The 22,184-nt window shown below is 41.6% G+C and overlaps 2 protein-coding genes across 6 annotated transcripts in view; both read left to right on the top strand.

Annotated features, from left to right (window-relative positions):
- The first annotated feature begins 8,632 nt into the window (after positions 1–8,632).
- NLRP2 (NLR family pyrin domain containing 2) overlaps positions 8,633–22,184 on the top strand; it is a 31,589-nt gene continuing 18,037 nt past the window's right edge. For all 5 annotated transcript variants that reach the window (XM_086354543.1, XM_086354545.1, XM_086354546.1 and 2 more), the window contains exons 1-3: positions 8,633–8,774; positions 12,291–12,348; positions 21,301–21,345. In XM_086354543.1, coding sequence (XP_086210669.1) covers positions 12,303–12,348; positions 21,301–21,345 — 91 coding nt within the window. In that variant the 5' untranslated portion in view covers positions 8,633–8,774; positions 12,291–12,302. The remainder of the gene's footprint in view (positions 8,775–12,290; positions 12,349–21,300; positions 21,346–22,184) is intronic.
- LOC147354654 (NLR family pyrin domain-containing protein 2B-like) lies at positions 11,784–12,298 on the top strand. Its single transcript, XM_086349424.1, has 3 exons — positions 11,784–11,996; positions 12,147–12,186; positions 12,291–12,298. Exons 1-3 carry the CDS (start codon positions 11,784–11,786, stop codon positions 12,296–12,298), a joined length of 261 nt encoding a protein of 86 aa, XP_086205550.1.

The raw sequence follows: 22,184 nt of genomic DNA, 5'->3' as shown, positions 1-22,184 counted from the left end.
CTGAACATTGGCTTTTAAGGAATCTATCAGGAGTCTTGAGTGAGTGACAGGAAATTCTGATAGTTTTTTGACGTTTTCTCTAAAAGTCTCCACTTAGAGGCTAATGGGTGCCAATTAACTGAAGGTCCATGAAAATAAATTTGAAATCGGGTTTCCAGTTCAGATAAGTCCTAAGAGATAAATACTCTCACTCACATTGTTTCTGTATGATTGGTGCTTTATTTTGCAAATTGACTATATGTAGGGGCACAGGAAAGATCCTAAAACCATCCCTCTTGTTGAAGAGTTTGTTGTCTAGCAGGGGTCAATAAACTAGAACCCACAGGTCAAACCTGGCAAGTCACCAGTTTTGTTCCATACATGTTACATTTTTACACTTTTCAATACTTTTTTTTTGCTTTTTTCCCTGGTAGAAGGTAAAGAATCCACCTGCAATGCTGGAGACCTGAGTTTGATCCCTGGGCTGGAAAGATCCCCTGGAGGAGGGCATGGCAACCCACTCCAGTATCCAGTATTCTTGCCTGGAGAATCCCATGGACAGAGGAGCCTGACGGGCTACAGTCATGGGGTCGCAAAGAGTTGGACATGACCGAGCAGCTAAAATACACATGACACAAAATTTACCTTTTTAACCATTTTTAGGGACCTACTGGATGTCAGTGGTTAAGATTCCACACTTCCACGACAGGGGTCATGAGTTCAGTCCCTTGTTGGGGAACTAAGATCCTGCATGTTGCAGGGCATGGCTAAATAAAAAAGAAAAAAAAAGTTTTTAGGTATAAAGTTAAATGACATTAAATACATTCACATTGTTTTACAACAGTCAGCACCACTGCATTTTGTATGGTTGAAAAAATCAAAAGAAGAATACTTTAATTGCTTTGGTGAGGTATAACTGATTTAGAAAGAACTGCACATATTTAGTGGGTACTATTTGATGAGTTTGGATAAATGCAAATGACATGATATCATCACCACAATCAAGGCACTGAAGTGAAGTTAAAGTTGCTCAGTTGTGTCCGATTCTTTGAGACCCCGTGGACTAGTCCATGGAATTCTCCAGGCCAGAATACTGGAGTGGGCAGCCTTTCTCTTCTCTAGAGGATCTTCCCAACCCAGGGATCAAACCCAGGTCTCCCACATTGCAGGCAGATTCTTTACCAGCTGAGCCACAGGGGAAGCCCAACTAGCCATAACCATATCCGTGAAGCCCAAAGGACCCCAAATAGGATGAAAAAAGTAATATTTTATGACATGTAAAAACTATTTGAAATTCAAACTTCAACCTCCACAAATAAAGGTTTATTGGAACACAGGCAGGAACGTTGATTTACTTATTACCTGTGGCTATTCCCCCGCTGTAATTCCTGTAGCATCAAGGAATTGCAGCAGAGACCAGATGGCTCTCAAAACCTAACATATTTACTCTTTGGCCCTTGAAGAAAACATCTTTAAGCTGCTGGTTTACTGCAAATGTTCCAAAACTTCAGTTTCAATAAGAATTATTGGGATGGGAAGAGGGCATGGAGGAGGAGGATTAAAGGTTGGTTCTATGGCTTCTTCAGCCAACCAAAGACAGTACTCAGGAAATGGTTATCATTTATAAAAATTCCCACTTATTTCTAATACAGACAATTAAGACACACCCACTTAAAGAGATGTGACTCTGGTACTGTGATTTTCAAATTTGGTTACATATTCAAATCAATTAAAGAATTATTTTAAATCCTGGGAACCAGATTCCCCACTCTCCCACCCCCTGGAAAAATCTCTTGGAATGGGACCCCAGTAGTAAAATTCCTTAAGTCTCCCAGGTTATTCCCATATGCAGCCAAGGCTCCAAACCCGTGATGTAATGCAACAGTTAGCTGACTGTTGATATGTAAAGGAATGGCATGACTGTGTTCCAGTAAATCTTTATTTACAGAAACAGGAGAATGACACGTGCATTGAGTCAGGTTATCTGGAAGTGATTTTTAAAACTGGGGACATGGGAATTAGGATGAACAGAAATCAGTCACAGGGACCATAACAAAGGACCTGTGGACATAAAATGCAGAGAGAAGATATAATCCCAGTATTCAGTCATCATCACGTGGTGGTTGTTGTTCTTGTTTAGTTGCTAAGTCATGTTTGACTCTTTTGTGACCCCATGGACTGTAGCCTACCTGGCTCCTCTGTCCATGGGATTTCCCAGGCAAGAATACTGGAGTGGGTTGCCATTTCCTTCTCCAGAGAATCTTCCCGACCCACAATTAGAAGCATACGTATGAACACACAAATATGTACACAAACACAAAAATTACATAAAGGGATGGAACCTGAGTCACCTGCATTGGCAGGCAGATTCTTTACCACTGAGCCGCCAAAGGAACCCCCATCATTATGTACACCTTATATATTATATACACAACTTCTATTTTTAAAGTGAAAATTTAAAAACCCACCATCCCTTTGATAAAAAGTTATTGTAACTTTTGATTAAAAGTTATTGCAACATTGCCCCACATGTTCAGTTCAGTTCAGTCGCTCAGTCATGTCCGACTCTTTGCAACCCCATGAATCGCAGCACACCAGGCCTCCCTGTCCATCACCAACTCCCGGAGTTCACTCAGACTCATGTCCATCGAGTCAGTGATGCCATCCAGCCATCCTCTGTCGTCCCCTTCTCCTCCTGCCCCCAATCCCTCCCAGCATCAGAGTGTTTTCCAATGAGTCAACTCTTCGCATGAGGTGGCCAAAGTATTGGAGTTTCAGCTTTAGCATCATTCCCTCCAAAGAAATCCCAGGGCTGATCTCCTTCAGAATGGACTGGTTGGATCTCCTTGCAGTCCAAGGGACTCTCAAGAGTCTTCTCCAACACCACAGTTCAAAAGCATCCATTCTTCAATGCTCAGCTTTCTTCACAGTCCAACTCTCACATCCATACATGACCACTGGAAAAACCATAGCCTTGACTAGACCTTTGTTGGCATAGTAATGTCTCTGCTTTTCAATATGCTATCTAGGTTGGTCATAACTTTTCTTCCAAGGAGTAAGCGTCTTTTAATTTCATGGCTGCAGTCACCATCTGCAGTGATTTTGGAGCCCCAAAAAATAAAGTCTGACACTGTTTCCCCATCTATTTCCCATGAAGTGATGGGACCAGATGCCATGATCTTTGTTTTCTGAATGTTGAGTTTTAAGCCAACTTTTTCACTCTCTTCTTTTACCTTCATCAAGAGGCTTTTTAGTTCCTTTTCACTTTCTGCCATAAGGGTGGTGTCATCTGCATATCGGAGGTTATTGATATTTCTCCTGGCATTCTTGATTGCAGCTTGTGCTCCTTCCAGCCCAGCGTTTCTCATGATGTTAGGAACCACAAAACTTTGCTTGGGTTGAGCACCAAGTGGATAGAAATGTGAAAAGAGAAAAGAATTAGCTGAAACCAGATTCAAACAAATCCTGAAAATTACATTCAGTCTGGATTTTACAGAAAGGGGGATTGGGAATCAAGGTGCGGTTTGAATAGAGAAGTGACAAGATCAGAACTGCATGTGAGAAAGAGTTTCCTGGAAGTCACCATGGAGACTGGACAGGAGGGGAGGAACTGAAAGAAGCGAAGCTCTTTAAAGATGGAGGGAATCCATGTCAGAGGTCAGATCTGAGCCCACACAGAAAGGAAGAAGTAGATTTCAGAGCTTCCCAGAAGGTGGCAAACAGAAGCTGCACCACCTGACTGGTTCCTGTGGTTGAGTCAGAGGAAGAAGTTGGGGGAAGCGTCAATTTCTGGAGAGCAGTTTGCAATGTGTCTCAGAACTGAAGATGTGGGTCACTTTTGACTCACAAATCCATTTTAGAAACTTGACTTCAGGAGGTCATTACACCACATGGAACTGTTTTCCCAGGAAATTCTCAGTTCAGTGTCCTTTAAATGAGCAATTACCCTCCAATTAAAAATAAATTTAAAAAAAGAAAACGGGGGCGAGGAAAACCGTACATGTTAACCTGAACGAATAGGCTGCCAGTTATTTCAATGGCAAAAATGTGTTTACTCAGAATTAGAGAATTGCAGTTTAGGGTCTATGACCACGGGGACCCATGTTCCCAAAGGGAAGGAGAAGACCACTTTTATAGAGGGGACTAGGGACCTGGGGGAGATCAGCCCTGGGATTTCTTTGGAGTGAATGATGCTGAGGCTGAAGCTCCAGTACTTTGGCCACCTCATGCGAAGAGTTGACTCATTGGAAAAGACTCTGATGCTTGGAGGGATTGGGGGCAGGAGGAGAAGGGGACGACAGAGGATGAGATGGCTGGATGGCATCGCTGACTCGATGGACGTGAGTCTGAGTGAACTCCGGGAGTTGGTGATGGACAGGGAGGCCTGGCGTGCTGCGATTCATGGGGTCGCAAAGAGTCGGACACGACTGAGCGACTGAACTGAACTGAACTGAGGAAGCTGGAACCCACTCCATTGTTCTTGCCTGGAGAATCCCAGGGACGGTGAAGCCTGGTGGGCTGCCGTCCATGGGGTCGCACAGAGTCGGACACAACTGAAGCGACTTGGCAGCAGCAGCAGGAAGCTGGAGGTCTGTAGTAAACAGTCCGTGGCTTTTCATTGGTTGAGTTGCTACGGAGAAGAGGGGGTCTTCCTTCTTCCTATCATGCTGAGCTATCAGCTCAGGGTGTGGGAGCGCCCCCTTCTGGTCTCTCCCAACTCCAGTTAATTGAGGTTTCTGTTTTTTACACGCACTCACAAACACACAGTTAGAAGCATATGTATGCACACACGAACATGTACCCAAACACAAAAATTACATAAAGGTAGATCTTGGGACGGAGAAGGAAATGGCACCCCACTCCAGTACTTTTGCCTGGAAAATCCCATGGATGGAGGAGCCTGGTAGGCTGCAGTCCATGGGGTCGCTGAGGGTCGGACTCGACTGAGCGACTTCACTTTCACTTATCACTTTCATGCATTGGAGAAGGAAACAGCAACCCACTCCAGTGTTCTTGCCTGGAGAATTCCAGGGACTGGGGAGCCTGGTGGGCTTCTGTCTATGGGGTCGCACAGAGTCGGACACGACTGAAGTGACTTAGCAGCAGATCTTGGGAATAAGATCTTGGGAATAATAAAGATAATTATGTACATGACCAAATGGAAAACTCTTCAGTTACTTAAATCATGCATAGATTTATGTATTTATATAATATCTGTTATACACATTATATATACTAACATAGAAAGAATTATATATGCATATATTTGAATATTCATGTTTATATATTTATTTTGTATATAGTATATTATACATGTAACATATTATGATAATCTATTGTTTAGAATGTATTTTTATATGTGCATGTGCATAATTTAAATGATTGAGTAGTTTTCCATTTGTCATTCACATGATTCTACATATAACTCATGTTCATACATTTTATTTAGATATCTATAGATGTCTGAGGGCATTCCCAGGTGGTGCTAGTGGTAAAAGAATCCTCCTGTCAATGCAGGAGACACAAAAGACACAGGTTCGATCCCTGGGTCTGGAAGATTTCCTGGAAGAGGAAATGGAAACCCACTCCAGGATACTTTCCTGGAGAATTCCATGGACAGAAGAGCCCGGTGGGCTACAGTCCATGGGTCTCAAAGAGTCGGACACTACTGAAGCTGCTGAGTGCACACATCTATGGATACAGATATGAATAGAGACATAGGTGGAAATGTTAGGGATATAGTTTTAAGGAGAAACAGCAGGATACAGAATCAGGAGGATATAACCTTTCTATAAAAATAAATCTGCTTTAAAGTATTCATTGCCTCATTTTTCCATGTCTATAAAATCTTACATAAAAAAATATATTTTTGCAAAACGGCTAGTTCACAGTATTTAAAAGAGCTAAAATATTTAGCCATTAAAAGGTTTATTATGTATCACATTATTAACTAATATGGCTTACCTGACCTGTGTGGAAGGGCCTCTGACTACAGTGTTTCAGGGTCTGCATAAAGTACAATTTCTCCTTTTCTGGGTTTAAGGTAAAGGGAAAGCCCACGTCACAAAACTGAGGCTCAGAGGACATCCAAACCTTTGAATCCCTTGAACCTCCTTTCTTTTAAAGCCAGAGGTCCCTGACTTCCCTGTTGATCCAGTGGTTAGGAATCCACCTGCCAATGCAGGGGACATGGGTTCAATCCCTGGTCAGGGAAGATCCCACATGTCACAGAGTGACTAAGCCCGTGTGCCACAACTACTGAGCCCACATTCTAGAGCCCATGAGCTGCAACAAGAGAAGCCATTGCAAGGAAAAGCCCACACACTGCAACAAAGAGTAGTCCCTGCTCACCCCAACTAGAGAAAGCCCAGACACAGCAATGAAGATCCCAGCACATCCAAAAATAATAATTAAAAAAATGTTTAAAGCCAGAGGTCCCCTTCCTGTCCTCTAGTCCAGACCTAACCTATACGGTGGCCAGTAGACACATGTGGCTATTGAAAGCAAGGACTGTGGCTAATGTAAGCTTAAATGTCCTCCCAGTATGAAATACCGGATTTGAAGCCTCAGTACCAAGTGTTGAAGGGAAAATATCTCAGTTGTTTTTATATTGACTACAAGTTGAAATAATACTCTGGATATATTGGAGTCGATATATTATAAAAAGCAATTTTATTTAGTTCTTTTTACTTGTTTGTCATGGCTATTAGAAAATTTTTGTTTTTTTTTTTAACCATTTATCATTTATTTATTATTAAATACAATATTGAAAAGTAGAAAATTTTAAATTACAAGCATGGTCAATATTACATGTTTAAAATACTACTTTAGTATGTTAAGCTATTTTATTGTATTCAATTTATTGTATAGTATATTGTTTTCACCATAAGATTTCAATTTTGAGCAGATAGGCGGAGGTGGGGAGAGAGAGATGGACATATAGATATATTGGTTCTAAAAGATGAAGGCTTCAAAACACAAAATTTTGAAGTCTTAATATAAATCTATAGAAATTAATATTGTAAATATTAATATTTTATGAAATAGTGTAAAACTGATGAACCTGTTTCTTGATGCACTTCTTGTGTTATTTACATTGAACGTGAAATGTGGATGGATTTTAATGTATCTGGTTCGATGGGATAGGCAGCTGATCAACAGCTGAAGGTTCTAAGCAGTGGTTCTCAAGCTTGACTGCAATTACAGTCATCTAGGGGGCCTTGGGAGAAGGCAATGGCACCCCACTCCAGTACTCTTGCCTGGAAAATCCCATGGATGGAGGAGCCTGGTGCTGCAGTCCCTAGGGTCGCTGCGAGTTGGACATGACGGAGCGGCTTCACTTTCATCATTGGAGAAGGAAATGGCAACCCACTCCAGTGTTCTTGCCTGGAGAATCCCAGGGACTGGGGAGCCTGGTGGGCTGCCATCTGTGGGGTTGCACAGAGTCGGACACGACTGAAGTGACTTAGCAGCAGCAGGGGGCCTTGTCTCCTGAGAAACCTGCATGCAGGTCAAGAAGCAACAGTCAGAACCCTGTATGAAACAACTGGCTGTTCAAGATCGGGAAGGGAATACGACAGGGCTGTCTGTGTCACCCTGTGGTTTAACCTGTGCACTGAGCACATCATGAGAAGTGCCGGGCTGGATGAGTTACAAGCTGGAATCAAGATGGGCCAGAGAAACATCAACAACCTCAGATATGCGGATGATACCACTCTAATGGCAGAAAGCAAAGAGGAACTAAAGAGCCTCTTGATAAGGGTGAAGGAGGACAGTGAAAGCTCTGGCTTAAGGCTAAATATTAAAAAAAACTAAGATCATGGCATCCGACCCTGTCACTGCATGGCAAATAGAAGGGGAAAAGGTGGGAGTAGTGACAGATTTCCTCTTCCTGGGCTCCAAAATCACTGTGGACAGTGACTGCAGCCATGAAATTAGAAAACAATTGCTTCTTGGCAGGAAATTGATGACAAACCTAGGCAGTTGTTGAAAAGCAGAGACCTTGCCAACAAGGTCCCCATAGTAAAGGCTATGATATTCCCAGTAGTCATGTACAGTTGTGAAAGCTGGACCATAAAGAAGACAGAACGCCAAAGAATTGATGACCTCAAACTCTGGTGCTGGAGGAGACTCCTGAAAGTCCCTTGGACAACAAGGAGATCAAAGCAGTCAATCTTAGGGGAGATTGGCCTGAACATTCACTGTAAGGACTGATGCTGAATCTGAAGCTACAGTATTTTGGTCATCTGATGTGAATAGATGACTCTTTGGAAAAGTCCCTGATGCTGGGAAAGATTGAGGGCAGAAGGAGAAGAAAGCATCAGAGGATGAGATGGTTGGATGGCATCACCGACTCAATAGACATGAGTTTGAGCAAGCTCTGGGAGATGGTAAGTGACAGGGAGGCTTGGCATGCTGCAGTCCATGGGGTCACAAAGAGTCGGACACAACTGAATGGCTCAACAACAACAGGATGCCTTTAAAGAACCTCAGTGTCTGGGCATCTCTGATCTAACCTAGAAATCAGAATCTCTGGGCATTAATACTTTGAAATGATACCCCAGGGAAGTGAGTTTTAAGGCAGTCAAGGTTGGGAACCACTGGTCTGGGAGAACTTGATGCTCAAATTGAGGAAATGGTCTCCACCTGTCAGTCATTGTGTGGCTGCAGGAAGCTCCTGGCAATGGGATTGGCTCCCAGTAGCCAATCACAGAGCTTGGGCAGAAAGAGGAAGTCTTTTATAGGAGGTTTCCTGTGGCTTCAACACTCTGGAGCAGGGGTTAAGCATAGGAGAGGTGAGTAACAATCCTGCTTCTTGACTTCATGCCTCTCTATCTTCATTCAACTGCTAAGTCTCTACAGTAAAAATTCCTTCAAACTGTTGAAGGACTTGAAATTTCAAGTCAAACTCCTGCTTGTGCAAAAATGGAGGACTCCTGAAGGGGAGCCCCTTCCCAGGGCTCCTTTCATAACTTTAAACAGGTTCTTTTCTCTTGCTGAAGCTCAGCCTCCTCAAGTCACAGGAACATAATGTAAATTGGATTAACTTTCAATGCACCTCAGGAGCACAGCAGAGGTGCCTGTTCTTGGCCCAAACCTTAAACCTAACCCTTTCCTTAGTGGGAAGGCTGTATGGGAATCCCAAGCAGTTGGAGGTAGAAGAAACCCAGCTCAAATGAGGGCCCGTAACCCAGGTGTTTATGTTCTTACAAATTCTTCTTTTCCCTCTTTCCATATCCAGTCAAAAACTATTGATTTCTCTCAAAAGATATAACCTGAATTCAATTAGTTCTCTACAACTAGGTGTGAGTGCTAAGTCGACTCAGTCATGTCTGACTCTTTGCGACCCTATGGACTGTAGCCAGGCTCCTCTGTCCATGGATTCTCCAGGCAAGAATACTAGAGTGGGTTGCCATGTCCTCCTCCAGGGGATCTTCCCAACCCAAGGATGGAACCCACGTCCCCTGCATTGGCATGTGGGTTCTTTACCACTAGTGCCACCTGGGAAGCCCCTCTACAACTACATCTAAGAACAAAGAACCATCAAAGCAGAGTAATTAACTAAAACATGGACCCTAGAGCTATTTGTTATACCTGGTTCAGAGCCCAGTTCTGACACTTTATGACCATGTAAACGTGGATGTTCTATCTAACATTTCTGCTAATCCAGTATCAATATCTGGAATAGGGAGGATATAGTACTTGGGAATATCATAGGATTAATGAGCCAAGTCTACAGGGTTGATTGCAGTGCCTGGTACTATCCAGGTGTTCCCTGACCCTACCCTCACCTGGATGAGTTCAGAATTCTCAGCAGGCAGCAACAAAGACTCTCCTTGTTTTCACTAGACTTCATCCTTGGGCTCTCTCCCTGGCCCATTTCAGTCTAGTTTGAGCAAGAGAGCCTGGCAGGCTAGAGACCACTGGGTCGCAAAGAGTCATACATGACTGAGCAACTAAGCACAGTACAGCACTGCTCAGTCAGTTGAGCAAAAATCCCCACCTTCAATATCTGATCAAATTCGTCACCCTTCAGAGTGATGTCTGATCATCCTGACCTGCCCTCAGCAAGAATACTGTTGAGTCGATCTGACAAGAATACTCCTAGCCTTGACATTTCCTCTTAGTAATTGGGTTCCCACAGAACCCCTCCCCACCCTATAAATCCTGTTCCTTGGCTCTCAATTCCCACTTGTCTTTATTGTAGTTGGAGTTAAGTTCTATCTCTCTCCCCTACTTCAAAACCCCCAATTCAGTAACCTCTCTCAAAGTCTTCCTTACTAGCTTCAAGCATCACAAAAAATTTTAACCAGCTCCTTGGTGTGACTCCCCTCTCTCCCCCAAGAAGTAAGAGAAAGTGCTCCTGAAAACACAGCAGGCTGTGAGGTCTCCCCACTGGAAATTTTGGAGCAGCTTGCTACTGCACTTGGAATCAAATTGTAAATCCTCATTAACCTGGAACCCCTTCATGACAGGATGTCTGATCCTAGAGTAGGAGTCACGGCGTTTGTCTGTCTGCTCCAGCCAATACACACCTAAATTCTTTCCCTCAAACCTGCCATATTCATTTCAGCCCTAAAATGATACTAGTTGTTCACACTGCTTAGAATTTCTAACCCCCACCAGTTTCCCTAACCAGCAGCTCCTACTCATCAGGTCCTCAACTGAAATATTTCCTCTGAGAAAATTCCATGGTTACCTGACCCTTATTCTATTTCTCTGTGTCATCTTGTCTCCAAGCTTTGTCATTGCTTCTGTTTGAATTCATCTGCAAAATGTCTACTTCTCCCCCCTACACTCCATGTGTGTACTCAAATTGAGTATAAACCCCAAATAGGCAGAGCTCTTACCCATCTTTACAGCTGTCATTTAGGTTCTAAAATTGTTCCTGGCGGGAGGGGTCTGGGGATAGATGTGTTGGGAATTTGGGATTAGCAGACGTAAGTTATTATATACAGGATGGATAAACAACAGGGTCCTACTGCGTAGCACAGAGAACTATATTCAATATCCTATGGCAAATATAATGGAAATGACTATAAAAATGTATATATGTATAACTGAATCACTTTGCTGTACAGCAGAAATTAATACAACATAAATCAACTATACCTCAACAAAATTTTTTATTTAAAATAATTCTTGACATCCAAAGGAGCCTTTTATTGGCATAGATGAATGCCCCTAGCCATTTAATAAGGTGGGTGATGGTGTAGTTGATTAGCAATTAGAAATTCGAGCTCAGAACCCTCGGCTCAAACCCTCAACTGTTAAAAGAGTTTCAAATCCAGGTCTGTTGAGTTCAGGAAGTGACTCTTTAAGAACAGTAAATTGAAAAGGCATTCCACTCAACTGCAGAGTGAATATCTGTTAAAATAGTCTCAAGATCCTCATTTAGTAGTCAAGCTCTATAAACATCCTAAGATAACTACACATCAAGTTGCTACTAAGGGCTAAAGTTAATAATTCTCATTAATTTATTTGTACATCAATTTACTGACAAATACCAGATGAGCCGCTGCATATAGGAGATCCAGCAGTGTGGACTTCCTTCCTACCTCAGCTACCGCCTGTTCTCAGGGGGGTCCTAAGCTCTAAATCCAAGAAAGAGTTCTATGTGGGTTTTACCTCTACTGGGGAGTTTGTTCTTAACGCAGCAGGTTAGGCAGGGAGAATAAACAGCCTATTTCCTGACACAGAAGCAACCAGCATTTGAGAGGGGAGTACCAATCCCCTGTGCCTTTCCCTTCCTCCCCTTAAAACGTGGTTAATGCCAAAATTTGAGCTCTCATTTGTTGGTCAAGATGGCGTCTTCTGCCGAGCTGGGTTTCCATCTGCAGCCTCTATTAGAGGAGCTCGGCCAGGATAAGCTGAGCAAATTCAAATCTCTTCTGAGGGACCATTCCCTGAAAGAGGAGTTACAGCACCTCCTGCAGACAGAGGTGGAGGAGGCCAGCAGGAAGCAGCTACTCACTGCCCGCTGCCCCAGCTACTGGGTAGAGATGGTGACCATCCAGGTCTTTTTTATTTTTTTTTAATTAGAGGGTGACTACTTGACCTACTGTGATGGTTTCTGCCATACATCAACATAAATCAGCCATAGGTATACATATGTCCCCTTCCTCTTGAACCTCCCTCCCACCTCCCACTCCATCCCACCCCTCTAGGTCATCACAGAGCACCACGTTGAGCTGCCTGCATCACATAGCAAATTCCCACTGGCTATCCACCTTACATATGTAGTAGTATATATATTTCCACACTACTGTCTCAATTCGTCCCACCCTCTCCTTCCTCCATTATGCATCCAGGTCTCTGATGAGATGAACCGAATGGATCTGTCTGAGAGAGCAAAGGATGAACTCCGGGGTAAGCAGAAACAAGCCCACACTGCATCCTGGGAGGGAGGAGTAATAGTCTCTGTGGTTTTAGAAACACAAAAATGATATTGCTCCATGGAGAGGCTAGCTGACCTGAACACAAGTGTTAGACCTTGGTCAAGTCTGGTGGTGTCTTCCAAGATTCTTGTATTCTAGCTGTTTTTACTCCAAATATTGTATACCTACCCTGGCCACTTCATTAAACAACTCTTCTCCTGTTCAAGACTGTTTCTGGAGTAGATTCATTTTTTCACTCTTTCATATGTCCTCCAAGATCTTATCAACCCTCTGTTTAAAACACTCATGCTGCTGCTGCTGCAAAGTCGCTTCAGTCATGTGCGACTCTGTGCAACCCCATAGACGGCAGCCCACCAGGCTCCTTTGTCCCTGGGATTCTTCAGGAAAGAATACTGGAGTGGGTTGCCATTTCCTTCTCCAACGCATGCATGCATGCTAAGTTGCTTCAGTCGTGTCCGACTCTGTGTGACCCCACGGACAGCAGCCCACCAGTTTCCTCTGTCCACAGGATTTTCCAGGCAAGAATACTGGAGTGGGTTGCCATTTCCCTCTCCATAAAACATTCATAATATTATGTATATTTTTAAATGTACACAGTATTATGTATATTAAAAAGTAAAATAAAATAAAAACATGAAGAGAAGTGAAATTCAAAGAACTCAAAGAAAAAAGTAAAAATACTATATGCGTGCAGGCTCAGTCTCTCGGTTGTGTCCAACTCTTTGTGACCCTATGGACTGTAGTCTACCAGGCTCCTCTGTCCATGGGATTTTCCATGGACTGGGTTGCCATTTCTTACTCCAATTACTCATAAAACAGTTGCCTCTGTGTAAAAAATATAGGAGAAAAATGTGAAGGTTAGGGTTATAAACCCTCTATTTTGTCTTCAAGTCTCACTATGTTTCCCTCCCCCATATAATATGACTATAAACATTCTCTCTCTCCCCACCCTCAGCAAGAGCATTTAACATATCTCTTCTTATTATCCTATCATTTTTAAAATCAATTTGTTTATTTTAATTGGAAGCTAATTACTTTACAATATTGTGGTGGTTTTTGTCATATATTGACATGAATCAGCCATGGGTGTACATGTGTCCCCCCATCCTGAACCCCTCTCCCCTCAGGCCTGTCCCAGTGCACCAGCTTTGAGTGCTCTGTTTCATGCATCGAACTTGGACTGGTGATCTATTTCACATACAGTAATATACATGTTTCAATGCTATTCTCTCAAACCATCCCACCCTGGCCTTCTCCCACAGAGTCCAAAAGTCTGTTCTTTATATCTGTGTCTCTTTTGCTGTCTCACATGTAGGGTCATCATTACTATCTTTCTAAACCCCATATATATGTGTTAATATACTGTATTGGTGCTTTACTTTCTGACTTACTTCACTCTGTATAATAGGCTCAAGTTTCATCCACCTCATTAGAATTGATTCACAGGTGTTCTTTTTAATAGTTGAGTAATATTCCATTGTGTATGTGTACCACAGCTTTCTTATCCATTCAACTGCCAATGGACATCCAGGTTGCTTCCATGTCCTGGCTATTGTAAACAGTGCTGCGATGAACATTGGGGTACACATCTCTTTCAATTCTGGTTTCCTTGGTGTGTATGCCCAGCAGTGGGATTGCTGGGTCATATGGCAGTTCTAGTTGCAGTTTTTTAAGGAATCTCCACACTGTTCTCCATAGTGGCTGAACTAGTTTGCATTCCCACCAACGATGTAAGAGGGCTGGTTCCTTTGTCCGCACCCTCTCCAGCATTTATTGTTTGTAGACTTTTGACAGCAGCCTTTCTGACCGGCATGAGATGGCACCTCATTGTGGTTTTGACTTGCAGTTTCTCTGATAATGAGTAATGTTGAGCATCTTTTCATGTGTTTGTTAACTATCTATATGTCTTCTTTGGAGAAATGTCTGTTTACATCTTTGGCCCATTTTTTGATTGGGTCGTTTATTTTTCTGGAATTGAGCTGCAGGAGCTGCTTGTATATTTTTGAGATTAATTCTTTGTCAGTTGCTTTGTTTGCTATTCTTTTTTTTTTTTAGCTTTAAAGTGCACTTTATTTTATTTTATTTTTTTTAAACTTTACATAATGGTATTAGTTTTGCCAAATATCAAAATGAATCCGCCACAGGTATACATGTGTTCTAATGAGGTGGATGAAACTGGAGCCTATTATACAGAGTGAAGTAAACCAGAAGGAAAAACATAAATACAGTATACTAACGCATATATATGGAATTTAGAAAGATGGTAACAATAACCTGGTGTACGAGACAGCAAAAGAGACACTGATGTATATAACAGTCTTATGGACTATGTGGGAGAGGGAGAGGGTGGGAAGATTTGGGAGAATGGCATTGAAACATGTAAAATATCATGTAAGAAACGAGTTGCCAGTCCAGGTTCGATGCACGATACTGGATGCTTGGGGCTAGCGCACTGTTTGCTATTCTTTTCTCCCATTCTGAATGCTGTTTTTTCATCTTGCTTATGGTTTCCTTCGTTGTGCAAAAGCTTTTAGGTTTATTTAGGTCCCATTTGTTTATCTTTGCTTTTATTTCCATTACTCTGGGAGGTGGGTCATAGAGGATCCTGCTGTGATTTATGTCAGAGAGTGTTTTGCCTATGTTTTCCTCTAGGAGCTTTATAGTTTCTTGTCTTACATTTAGATCTTTAATCAATTTTGAGTTTATTTTTGTGTATGGTGTTAAAAAGTGTTCTAGTTTCATTCTTTTACAGGCGGTTGACCAGTTTTCCCAGCACCACTTGTTAAAGAGATTGTCTTTTCTCCATTGTATATTCTTGCCTCCTTTGTCAAAGATAAGGTGTGCATAGGTATGTGGATTTATCTCTGCGCTTTCTATTTTGTTCCATTGATGTATATTTCTGTCTTTGTGCCAGGACCATACTGTCTTAATGACTGTAGCTTTGTAGTATAGTCTGAAGTCAGGCAGGTTGATTCCTCCAGTTCCATTCTTCTTTCTCAAGATTGCTTTGGCTATTTGAGGTTTTTTGTATTTCCATACTGGAGAAGGTGATGGCACTCCACTCCAGTACTCTTGCCTGGAAAATCCCATGGATGGAGGAGCCTGGTAGGCTGCAGTCCATGAGGTCGCTAAAAGTTGGACACAACTAAGCGACTTCACTTTCACTTTTCACTTTCATGCATTGGAGAAGGAAATGGCAACCCACTCTGTTCTTGCCTGGAGAATCCCAGGAATGGGGAAGCTTGGTGGGCTGCCGTCTATGGGGTCGCACAGAGTCGGACACGACTGAAGTGACTTAGCAGCAGCAGTGTTTCCATACAAATTGTGAAAATATTTGTTCTAGTTCTCTGAAAAATACCATTGGTAGCTTGACAGGGATTGCATTGAATCTATAGGTTGCTTTGGGTAGTATACTTATTTTCACTATACTGATTCTTCCAATCCATGAACATAGTATATTTCTCCATCTATTTGTGTCATTGATTTCTTTCATCAATGTTTTATACTTTTCTATATATAGGTCTTTAGTTTTTTAGGTAGATTTGTTCCTAAGTATGTTATTCTTTTCATCTCAAAGGTGAATGGAATTGTTTCCTTAATTTTTCTTCTGTTTTCTCATTGTTAGTGTATAGGAATGCAAGGGATTTCTGTGTGTTAATTTTATATCCTGCAACTTTACTATATTCATTGATTACCTCTAGTAATTTTCTGCTGGTGTCTTTAGGGTTTTCTGTGTAGAGGATCATGTCTGCAAACAGTGAGAGTTTTACTTCTTCTTTTCCAATCTGGATTCCTTTTATTTCTTTTTCTCCTCTGATTGCTGGGGCTAAAATTTCCAAAACTATGTTGAATAGAGGTGGTGAGAGTGAGGACCCTTGTCTTATTCCTGACTTTTAGGGGAAATGCTTTCAATTTTCACCATTGAGGATAATGTTTGCTGTAGGTTTATCATATATGGCTTTTATTATGTTGAGGTATGTTCTTTCTGTGCCTGCTTTCTGGAGGGTTTTTGTCATAAATGGATGCTGAACTTTGTCAAAGGTTTTCTCTGAAGCTATTGAGATAGTCATACGTTTTTATCTTTCAATTTGTTAATGTGGTGTATCACATTGATTGATTTGCAAATATTGAAGAATCCTTGCATCCCTGGGATAAAGCCCACTTGGTCATAATGTATGATCTTTTTAATATCTTCTTGGATTCTGTTTGCTAGGATTTTGTTGAGGATTTTTGCATCTATGCTCATCAGTAATAATGGCCTGTAGTTTTCTTTTTTGGTGGCATTTTTGTCTGGTTTTGGTATTAGGGTGATGGTGGCCTCATAGAATGAGTTTGGTAGTTTACCTTCCTCTACAATTTTCTGGAAGAGTTTAAGTAGGAAAGGTGTTAGCTCTTCTCTAAATTTTTTGTAGAATTCAGCTGTGAAGCCATCTGGTCCTGGGCTTTTGTTTGTTGAAAGATTTTTTATTACAGTTTCAATTTCTGTGCTTGTGATGGGTCTGTTAAGATTTTCTATTTCTTCCTGGTTCAGTTTTGGAAAGTTATACTTTTCTAAGAATTAGTCCATTTCTTCCAAGTTGTCCATTTTATTGTCATATAGTTATTGATAGTAGTCTCTTATGATCCTTTGTATTTCTGTGTTGTCTGTTGTGATTTATTCATTTCTAACTTTGTTGATTTGATTCTTCTCCTTTTTTTCCTTGATGAGTCTGGCTAATGGTTTGTCTATTTTATTTATATTCTCAAAGAACCAGCTTTTAGTTTTGTTGGGTTTTGCTATAGTCTCCTTTGTTTCTTTTTCATTTATTTCTGCTCTGATTTTTATGATTTATTTCCTTCTACTAACCCTGGGACTCTTCATTTCTTCTTTTTCTAGTTGCTGTGGATGTAAAGTTAGGTTATTTATTTGATTTTTCTCTTGTTTCTTGAGGTAAACTTGTATTGCTATGAACCATCCCCTTAGCACTGCTTTTACTGAAACCCATAGGTTTGGGGTTGTTGTGTTTTCATTTTCATTTGTTTCTATGCATATTTTTATTTCATTTTTTATTTCTTCTGTGATTTGTTGGTTATTCAGCAGTGTGTTGTTTAGCCTTCATATGTTTGCATTTTTAATAGTTTTTTTCCTGTAGTTACATCTAATCCTACCACACTGTGATCAGAAAAGATGCTTGAAATGATTTCAGTTTTTTAAAATTTACCAAGGCTAGATTTATGGCCCAGGATGTGATCTATCCTGGAGAGTGTTCCGTGTGCACTTGAGAAAAAGTGAAATTCATTGTTTTGGGGTGAAATGTCCTATAGATATCAATTAGGTCTAACTGGTCCATTGTATCATTTAAAGTTTGCTTTTCCTTGCTAATTTTCTGTTTGGTAGATCTATCCATAGGTGTGAGTGGGGTATTAAAGGCTACCACTTTTATTGTGTTACTTTTAATTTCCACCTTCACACTTGTCAACATTTGCCTTACGTATTGTGGTGCCTCTATGTTGGGTGCATATGTATTTATAATTTTTATATCTTCTTGGATTCATCCTTTGATCAATATGTAGTGTCCTTCTTTGTTTTCACAGCCTTTATTGCAAAGTCTATTTTATCTGATATTAGTATTGCTACTCCTGCTTTCTTTTGGTCTCCATTTGCATGAAATATCTTTTTCCAGCCCTTCACTTTATGTCTTTATGTGTCCCTTGGTTTGAGGTGGGTCCCTTGTAGACAGCATATATAGGGGTCTTGTTTTTGTATCCATTCAGCCAGTCTTTGTCTTTTGGTTGGAGCATTCAACCCCCATTTACATGTAAGTTAATTATTGATAATTATGATCCCATTTCCATTTACTTTGTTCTTTTGAATTCAAGTTTGTACACCTTTTCTGTGTTTCCTGTCTAGAGAAGATCCTTTAGCATTTGTTGAAGACCTGTTTTGGTGGTGCTGAATTCTCTCAGCTTTTGCTTGTCTGTAAAGCTGTTGATTTCTCCTTCATATTTGAATGAGATCCTTGCTGGGTATAGTAATCTGGGCTGTAGGTTTTTCTCTTTCATCACTTTAAGTATGTCCTGCCATTTTCTTCTGGCCTGAAGAGTTTCTATTGAAAGATAAGCTGTTATCCTTATGGGGATCCCCTTATGTGTTATTTGTTGCTTTTCCCTTGCTGCTTTTAATATTTGCTCTTAGTGTTTAATCTCTGTTAATTTGATTAATATGTGTCTTGTGGTGTTTCACCTTGGGTTTACCCTGTTTAGGACTCTCTGGGTTTCTTGGACTTTGGTGGCTATTTCCTTCCCCATTTTATGGAAGTTATCAACTATTATCTCCTCGAGTATTTTCTCATGACCTTTCTTTTTGTCTTCTTCTTCTGGGACTCCTATGATTCAAATGTTGAGGCATTTAACATCGTCCAGGAGGTCTCCGAGGTTGTCCTCATTTCTTTTAATTCTTTTTCATTTTTTCCTCTCTGCTTCACTTATTTCCACAATTCTCTCTTCCACCTCACTTATCCTATCTTCTGCCTCAGTTATTCTACTGTTGGTTCCCTCCAGAGTGTTTTTGATCTCAGTTCTTGCAGTATTCATTATTGATTGACTCTTTTTTATTTCTTCTAGGTCCTTGTAAACATTTCTTGCATCTTCTCAATCCTTGTCTCTAATCTATTTATCTGTAACTCCATTTTGTTTTCAAGATTTTGGATCATCTTTACTATCATTATTCTGAATTCTTTTTCAGGTAGACTACCTATCTCCTCCTCTTTGGTTTGGTTTGGTGGGCATTTATCATGTTCCTTTACCTGCTGAATATTTTTCTGCCTTTTCATTTTGTTTAGATTGCTGTGTTTGGGATGGCCTCTCTTTAGGCTGGAAGTTTGTGGTTCCTCTTTATTGTGGAGCTTGCTCCCTGTCGGTGGGGTTGGACTAGTGGCTTGTCAAGGTTTCCTGGTTAGAGGAGCTTGCATCTGTGTTCTGGTGGTTGGAGCTGGATCTCTTCTCTCTGGAGTGCAATGAAGTGTTCAGTAGTGAGTTTTGGGGTGTCTATGGGCTTAGCATGGCTTTAGGCAGCATGTATTTAAATGCTCAGCGCTGTGTTCCTGCATTGCTTGAGAATTAGTCTGGTATGTCTTGCTCTGGAACTTGTTGGCTCTTGGGTGGAGCTTTGTTTCAGTGTAGGTATGGAGGCTTTTGAATGAGCTCTTGTCTATTAACGTTCCCTGGAATCAGGAGTTATATGGTGTTCTCAAATTTTGGATTTAAGCCTCTGGTTTTCAGTCTTATTCTTACAGTAGCCTCTAGACTTCTCCATCCATACAGCACAGATGATAAAACATCTAGGTTAATGGTGAAAAAATTCTCCACAGTGAGGGAGACCCAGAGAGGTTCACAGAGTTACATGGAGAAAAGAAGAGGGAGGAGGGAGATAGAGGTGACCAGGAGAAGAAGAGGGGGAGTCAAAAGGGGAGAGAGCAGTCTAGCCAGTAATCAATTCCCTATGTGCTCTTTGCAGCCTGGAACACCCAGAGAGATTCAGAGTTAAGTAGAGAAGGGGGAGAGAGGAGATAGATGTGACCTGAGGGAGAAAAGGGAGAGTCAAAAGAGGAGAGAGCAATCAAGCTAGTAATCACACCCCTAAGTGAAAATGGATATTGAAGATTAGATTCTTAAAGGTACAAAATTGACAGCAAATACCAAAAAGCAAAGATTAAAAATCTAGAGTAGAGGTTCAGTCAATTCAGTTCAGTTCAGTCGCTCAGTCATGTCCGACTCTTTGCGACCCCATGGACTGCAGCATGCCAGGCCTCCCTGTCCATCACCAACTCCCAGAGTTGACTCAAACTCATGTCCATTGAGTCAGTGATGCCATCCAGTCATCTCATCCTCTGTCGTCCCCTTCTCCTCCTCCCTTCATTCTTTCCCAGCATCAGGGTCTTTTCCAATGAGTCAGTTCTTCATATCAGGTGGCCAAAGTACTGGAGTTCACCTTCAGCATCAGTCCTTCCAATGAACACCCAGGACTGATTTCCTCTAGGAAGGACTTGTTGGATCTCCTTGAAGTCCAAGGGACTCTCAAGAGTCTTCTCCATTACCACAGTTGAAAAGCATCAGCTCCCTCAGATTGTCCTCAGGGCATTCAGGCCTGGTCCTTACCCTAAGCATGCAGCCCACATCTCCCTGTCCAGCCCCTGCTCGCTGGTGGCAGACAAGAGTGTCTGGGCTACTTCTCCACTGGGAGTTGCAGTTAGGCACAGATTCTGTGGGGTTTTTTTTTTCTTCTTCTTCTTCTGGTTATGTTGTCCTCTGATTAGGTTGGAGACTCCAAAACTCCCCACAGACCCGCTGATGAGAGGGTTTCCTGCTGTTTATAAACTTCTCCTCCTTCACAACTCCCTCCCCAGGACGAGTCTCCATCCCTAACTCTTTTGTCTCTTTTTGACTTTTCTATTTTGTCCTACCTCCTTTCAAAGAGAATGGGCTGCCTTTCTGGGTACCTGGTGTCCTCTGTCAGCATTCAGAAGTTGCTTTCTGGAAGTTGCTCAGCATTCAGATGATCTTTTGATGAATTTGTGGGGGAGAAAGTGCATTTTCTTTAGTTGCCAATTTAAATTCAGTTTTTAGCTTTTTGTAAATTTTATTTTATCTTTATTTTTTGGCCACACCACATAGCATGTAGGATCTTAGTTCCCCTGCCAGGAATCAAACCCTCACCCCCTGCATTAGAAACATGGACTCTTAACCACTGAACCACCAGGGAGGTCCCAGCTTCAGTTTTTAGCCTACTGTTACCTCTTCAATGGACAGGTGATGGTTTTAGTGCCTAAAGCCATCTGGAGGGTGCAAATTTTAAAATCACTTGAGTAAACTCAGAGGGCTGTACAACTACCAGGGTCTGGGCTCTGAAAAATGTTAATTTCTTCCTTTTTTTTTTTTTTTTCAGAAACAGCTTTGAAGTCACTTCAGGAAAATAAGCCTCCGTCGTTAGGTAAGTCACCTCATTCACAATCTCACTTTATCTAAAAGTGAGATTTTAGAATTCAGGATTGTTTTAATTAGAAAATACATCATGCTGAGCAGTAGGAATGCAAAGAAATAGAAGACCTCACCTCTCCTGTCATCCAGGTGGGCAACAGTAAGACACTGAAAGGTACAATGAGGCAATGTTTATGCCAGAAATCAGTAAATGCATGCAAACATGAGAGAGAGTGAACTTCCTCTTGGAATCTGAATAGGCTGAATTTTACTTTAGTCTCCTAAAGCCAGGGTTGGCAAACCATGGCTTCCAAAGCATCAGCTTTTGTAGATCCTTCAATCCCTGGGTCGGGAAGATCCCCTGGAGAAGGAAATGGCAACCCACTCCAGTACTCTTGCCTGGAAAATTCTGTGAACAGAGGAGCCTTGTAGGCTATAGTCCATGGGGTCACAAGGAGTCGAACACAACTGAGCGACTTTACTTCACTTCTTCACAAGCTAAGAATGGTATTTGCATTTTTAAGTGGCTGGGAAGATCAAAAGAATATTTTACAGGGACTTGCTTGGTTTTTGAGTAGCTAAGATTCCATGATCTCAATGCAGGGGTCTAGGGTTCAATCCCTGGGCTGGGAACTAGATCCCACATGTCACAACTAAGACCCAGTTGAAAGTCACTCAGTCATGTCCAACTCTTTGGGACCCCATGGACTATACAGTCCATGGAACTCTCCAGGCTAGAATACTGGAGTGGGTAGCCAATCCCTTCTCCAGGGGATCTTTCTGACCCAGGAATCGAACCTGGGTCTCCTGCAGTGCAGGTGGATTCTTTACTAACTGAGCTATAAGGGAAAC

Source organism: Bos grunniens, chromosome 18, assembly GCF_055505025.1.
Source record: "Bos grunniens cultivar Pamir isolate PY7600 chromosome 18, Bosgru_T2T1.0, whole genome shotgun sequence".
Lineage (NCBI taxonomy): Eukaryota > Metazoa > Chordata > Mammalia > Artiodactyla > Bovidae > Bos > Bos grunniens.
The sequence above is the reverse complement of the archived record's forward strand: the minus strand, read 5'-3'. Positions and strand labels throughout refer to the sequence as shown.

Coding starts and splice junctions, on each gene's coding strand:
- LOC147354654 (XM_086349424.1), top strand. CDS start 11,784: ATGGCGTCTTCTGCCGAGCTGGGTTTCCATCTGCAGCCTCTATTAGAG. Junction 11,997..12,146: donor TAGAGATGGTGACCATCCAG/GTCTTTTTTATT, acceptor CCACCCCTCTAG/GTCATCACAGAGCACCACGT.